This window comes from Erigeron canadensis, chromosome 3 (assembly GCF_010389155.1).
Source record: "Erigeron canadensis isolate Cc75 chromosome 3, C_canadensis_v1, whole genome shotgun sequence".
In the NCBI taxonomy this organism is placed as follows: domain Eukaryota; kingdom Viridiplantae; phylum Streptophyta; class Magnoliopsida; order Asterales; family Asteraceae; genus Erigeron; species Erigeron canadensis.
Window position 1 is genome coordinate 24863057 of NC_057763.1, and position 6439 is coordinate 24869495.

At 36.0% G+C, this 6439-nt stretch overlaps 1 protein-coding gene across 1 annotated transcript; it reads left to right on the plus strand.

Annotated features, from left to right (window-relative positions):
• On the plus strand, positions 1–4931 carry LOC122590830 (uncharacterized protein DDB_G0283697). The gene is made up of 4 exons (XM_043763001.1): positions 1–102; positions 2478–2813; positions 3258–3356; positions 3427–4931. Exons 1-4 carry the CDS (start codon positions 80–82, stop codon positions 4553–4555), a joined length of 1587 nt encoding a protein of 528 aa, XP_043618936.1. The 5' UTR covers positions 1–79; the 3' UTR covers positions 4556–4931.
• Positions 4932–6439: the final 1508 nt, after the last annotated feature.

Consider the following 6439-nt stretch of genomic DNA (forward strand, 5'->3'; position numbering starts at 1 on the left):
GATATACAACTTCTTGTTGGGTATGGTTGCCCTACAATAGACAAGAAAGTTGTCTTCTCTGCAAAGTTGTTGAGGAAACATGCTCATCTTGATGAAGGAGATGTAAGTTTTTTTGTTGGTAATCTTTAGGCCATTTATTTATTTTACATACACTGTACATGTTTGTTTAACAATAGCAAGAGTTGTTGTATCATGCAAGAACCAGGGAAGAGTTGGTATTAGAAAAATGTGTTGGTAGGTTAAAACCATGGATATATGTTAGAGGCATTGAAAAGGAACATGTCTTGGAGGCTTAAGCATTTCAGCTTATTATACTCCATAATATATGTGCAATATTTTATCCTTAAAGGCTTAATGCATACTAGATTTGGTTTCTAGTTGTACTTTATGTTATATTAGGCATTTAGATGTATCCCTAAGTATATATAATTGCGTTGTCAAGGTACTTAAAAGGTTACCCATTCTCGTTTTTTGGATTAATATAGAATATTTTTTTAGAAGTTTCACCATATCCCCAGAGTATTAAAATTTCTTCAACTAGTAGTGAAAACTTGCACTTGGTTCAAAACGGTCACTTCTGCACTTAGTCACTTACACTAAAATCTTATGATACTATGCATACACCAGTATTATGTATAATGAGTCTTAAATTACTTATACAAATACAACCCTATCGATCAACCATTATTCTTTACCTTAACTATAAACTGCTATAGTGCTAGACTAACCACCTTATCAGAAGTATATGGTAACGTCTAGGTACACTTCACTACTTCAGTATCTCATGACATTATGGCCATGTGTAGGAATGTGCACGCTAGGTGGGCATATCCTCGTTTATATATTTACTTCCACTAGGTTCTATAGTCTTATAAAGAAAAGCTAGAATATCAACTTATCAAGTAACCTGTGTTACTTAATCACCTAAGAGAGGATCAAGCTTTCTCAGTAAGTGGCTCTATTCAATGTAAAAATAATTACTTATAGAATTTGTAAACCTTTTATTATTAATTGTGTCTGAAAATCGGCCAAGGTGAGGAGTACTCGGAGTACTCAGCTGACCCGGCTCAACTTGGCGTCCTAACGAGTAGCAAGTACTCGTTGAGTACTCGGCCGAGTTTTGCAACACTTGGCCTTACCACATGTTTGTCGACTATGATAGGGACATCAAGTGTGGGGAATTCTTCATCTCTAACTACGACGCCATACCCCATGTTTCACGATGACGATACGTATGTCTAGAATGGGTCATTTTCACCTTTGACAACTACTATCACATAAGGTACCCTAACCTGGGAATGAGTGTTTAATCCAAGAATTGAGCGATCATATGAATGTCCTATTGGTGTGCTTGATGAATAATGATCCATTATTAGATTTTAATTTTGTGACCTGACTCAGCATTTGAATCTATGCATAATTCAGAAGGTCCAAAGGTATCTAGACCTTTTTCATTGCACAATCAGGTTCCGTTTTCTCACCAGAATCACATTAAGATGTGGCATTGAATATTGGCTTGAACTTAAGGTTTTATTTCAATGGAACAAAACTACAATGACGTGTCATCATTCATTGGATTTTGGTTCATTACGCCAGTGCTAGAAGATAGACAATTGTCTTTTGGTTGGATTGGATAGTGAGTTGTGCTCATTTCTTTACTTCATTGGATGTTGTCAGATTAGGTCTTAAGCCATTTGCAGTTGGTTTCATTCCTCTCTTTGTAGTCGGTTGTCTCCATAATTATTATTCATTTGCATGAAGTCCTTGTATAGTTATATGTTTATTACATCACCATAATAGTGTATCTTGGTCGATTCATTCTTTTTGTATCTGGACTATCGCCAAGTTTTAACTCTTCAACACCTTCGTTTTACTGTCTAGGATGGACTTTACATCATTGTGATTTGCACTATGTTTTGAAGAGCAAGTCACCATCATTGTGATTGTATATAAACATTTCAGATATCAAGAAGAACAAAAGTTTAAAATATAAGACTTATAGGAATCTCCTAGGCTAGAGTGATGTTGGTACAAGTACAGCTGCATATCAAGACTCGATATATTGGTTTTTTAACCCTAATATTTATTTTCTCAATTTCCCAAGTCCGCACTTTCCTGCAAGATATTTCTTCATTTTCTCTTTCTATTTTTTTTGTTCCACGTTGAGTATATTTTGCAAGTCTATCACTCGCCAACCTAGCATCACAGACTTATTTTCGCTAAGCGTGATGGAGCCTTAGTTACAACTGTTTATTCTCTTTGAGCCAAGGAACCAGAAGGGAGTGTTAGATGATAAACTACGGAGAACACTCAAAGAGACGAAGAGACACCTTTTTTCTCCTGATGTGTCTTTGATACCTTAGGAGATATATAGAGTGACATCAATGCAACTTTAATAAGAGTCTTTACTCTTCAGTACGTTGTGGCTTTTTTAATATTTTCTTGCCACTCATATTCCAGGTTTGTAGTTCATGCAGCTTAAGGAATTCTTGCGAACGGGCATATTTGCTCACAAATAAAGAAGATGAGGCAAGAACAATTGACATCATGCGTGTACTAATGACATATGGGTTTGATCCGGTAAACGGGTCAGTTGTCAATGACTCACTTTTGAAGAAAAAACAAGTAAAGGCCGCAGTACGCAAATTACTTCATGAAGTGGTTAAATTAAGTGCAATTCCGATAGACCCTAACCTTCCACCACCTATCATCAAAAGGCCGCCTCCCAAGGTCAAGCAAACGCCACCTCCTCCAAGAAGACGTGTTGGTCGTGATGATGTTGAGATGAAAAAGGGCGACTGGCTTTGTCCAAAGTAAGTACACTTTACAATTTGTTGTAGGAAAAGGGGCCAAAATACCAAATTGGTATTGTTGGTGATGGGTCAAAACGGGTATTTTTATACAGGTCTAAGAGTGCTTGGTTTAACCTGAATACTTTTATTTCTCTCAAAAATTATATTATTGTATATTATTTCTATAATAATAATGTATTTTGATTAAAACAATTCAGGGTCTTTTATGCACTAAAAATTACATTTTGGATGATCTTCAAGCGGTTCAATCCATGTTTCTTTTTAGCCGACTTTTTATTTTTATTTACCTATTGGACCTGCTAGAGGTAAAACATAACCAGAACTGACTCATTCACAAGTAGATGGGATGGAATTGCCATCTATATCTGGATCTTCATGTCTGATTTCTCCTCTACGTAATATTACAATCTCTAAATTTGTTAAAGGAAAGAGGTTTTGTCTCAGGTGTGACTTCATGAATTTTGCAAAGAACACAGAGTGTATGCAATGTGATGCCAAACGACCAAAGAGACAACTGCTTCCAGGCGAATGGGAATGCCCTGAGTATGTGATTTTTATTAAACTAATTCTGTTCTTGTACACATTTGGCTTTGTTAATGGTTGTATTTTCTAGGTGTCAGTTTTTGAATTACAGAAGAAATATGGATTGTTTCCACTGTCAATGCAAACGCCCAGCAGATGAATTTACTGAAAATCAATTGCGAGAAAGGCAATTTGGTCAAAGGTCAAGATTTGACAACACTCCAAGCAGGAAAGAAGTTTCTGATGCATGGAACTTTGATTTTGATGAAAATGAATCTGATGGTGCTGAAGTCGCTGCTTTTGAGTATGCAGATTCCCGAAAATTAGATGAAGATTTTTCAACAAACAGACAGAGAGATGATGAAAATATATCACGACCTGACAACAATCACTTTCAGAATAGGAGGCCCCTAAGGCCTCAAGAAACAGGGTACTCAGGCTTTGGTGCTAAACCGGGTGTTGGGTTTGATGATTTTGATGATGAGGAAGACGATGATGTGAGTAATTATGAGTTAGATACAAAACCGAGCAATGCTTCAGTTAACTTTTCTGATCTTGATGTTGATCCCGAGTCTGAAGATGAGAATTATGATGCTTGTAGGCCTGTTTCTTCTGTTTCTTCCCCAAGAAATAAACGCACGTCAAAATCTACTCGACGGAAATCTGCATATTCTGATGATGGTATTGATTTTAACTCGGATGATGATCTACCAGTTCATCCAAACTGGAAATCAAGTCACGTGGCTGATTTCAGACACAGAAGCAGAGGCCCAATGGGGAGCAAGTACGGCTCAGATGAAGATTCTGATCTCAACTCTGGTGATGAAGACTCGAGTGATGATGATTTCCCACCTAAAAGAAAGGGACGGATGAATACAAGGTCAAACGAGTATCGTAAATCCAAAAATGACTTTTCTGATGAAGATGACCGGTTCAGCGGAGATAGATCCAGAGGGAGAACACAGATTCATGATAGAAGAAAGAATCTTGGCAAGGGCTCGAGCTTTTCAAAAGGGCCAGGATCAAGAGGTAACTATGATGGTCATAGAAAAGATTCATATGAGGGTGGTTCACGTGATTTTAGAAGTCACAAACGTGAAAACTTCAGTGAGAAACAGAATCACCGATCAAATATGGCCCGAGGTTCTTCAGGTGGAGGAGCAGCTGACAGTTATTTAGATCATGAAAGGTTTAGTAGGCCAAGGGTTAATGTACGGTGATTGAACTCAGCCATTGGACGCCACTGCCAACTGAGTTATATTGGCCTACTAAACATGGCAGGGAGAGTATTATCATGATACAAAGGTTCATGAGAATCCCGTTGTAATCATTTCATTTGCTGGCCTATGTGACGACCCAAGAAACGGATTTAGGTGCAGATTGTGAATAAAGGGAGAAATATAACCTAAACAAATTCGGTTGAAAGGTTAGAAATCAGAAATTAAAGGTTCTCTTTGTTATAATGTGAGATGCTTTGTCATACACTCAGGTTTGATGAAATAGTGAGAACTGTAGAGTTCGTGAATTGTTTGGAACAATAGTTTTGTTTTGTCATAAACTTTTATGAGGAAAAAATAGACGCATCTCCTTTTTGTATTTTTATGTTGTAGGGTATCAATTTTATTAAAAAAACTAGCGAGTTACTACTTTAAAAAAGAGAGAGAAAAAGAAAAAAGAATAGAACATGGTTGGAGATCTTCCCATGCCAATCTAATCTAACGTGATATTTTCTGCTCGAAATCCAAAGAAAGGAAATGAGCTTTATCTCGTTGTCAAGAGTGTCGGTACGAGGATTGGAAGAATTGAAAGTGATCTCATTGTTCTCAAATCTCAAATAATCCAACTTATAACTCAATCTTAACAGCTATATACCAATACCTGCTCTCCTTCCAATATTCAATAGTATTTATTTCTATTCAACCAAAACACCGCCCTATCGTGGGGTGGTAAGGAGCATGTGCTTCTTAATTTGGTGTAGATGGAGGTTCGATCCTCCTTTGGAGAATATAGATTAGGTAGGATAGAAATAGAAATTTGCTGTTCAAACAAAAAAAAAGAAGAATATATATATATCCTTATGCAGATAAATGAAGAAAAGGTCTTGATCAGCAAACTTGAAATTTGCAGAAGAAAAAAAAACCAAAAATTCTCCGCAAACTAGTTTCCATTTGCTTGCTACTCGTATTAATTCTTGCTCCAACTACACACCCCTCGCGAATAATAAGAATGAATTGAAATTAGTCATAGCACCCCCACAAACAATGTGGACACCACCACCCGTACTATAATATTCCTGATCACCAGACCTCTGTTTCAATTTTAATTAAATTGTTTTTGTTGTTTTTGGCGGTGGGGTGTGAACAATCAATTCAATATATATATGATTTAATGTTTGTCAGTCTGTATGTATTGGGCTCGTATACCTATCGGAAATAGCTACTCATCCCGTAACAAACTCTACAGTAGCACAACAGGAATATATATGTATTTTTGTGTGACAAGGATACACTTGTTGATATTAACTTCACTTTAATTAGAAATCTGGAAATCGATTGAAGTGAAAGAGAAGATGGAGTGTTGGGGTTTGAAAAGAAAAAGAAAAACAAGATGGGGCTGGAAGTGTCTACGTGTTTAGTTTTTATTGGATGAAATCATCCGTGTGTTTTGTACATGTATACACACGGGTATTTTGTTTATTTTGGATAGATTTAAAAAGCATGTCTAATTTGTAAAATAAGCCCTTCTTTTGTTTATTTGAGTAATTTTCCCTATAAATTAACACCTAATTAAAACAAAATATCTAAGTTTTTCCTACTAACTTAATAACTTGTTTAGCTCTAATTCAAACGGTAAAATTGCATTTTTAGATGACGCCTTATATAGATTATTTTCCTACAAATGATTTTTAAGATCCAAAATGGTGATTGGAATGACATGAAGTGGTGAGTCGTGACATGAGGGATGAAGATTTTTTAAAATCGTTTTCAACTTTATTAGTAAAGTTGGAAGCATCTTGACCTTTAGATTAAAACTAAAAGTAAGATTTAAAAATCACCTTTAAATCTTGAATAATGATTTTAATCCAAAGATTAAGATTACCAACT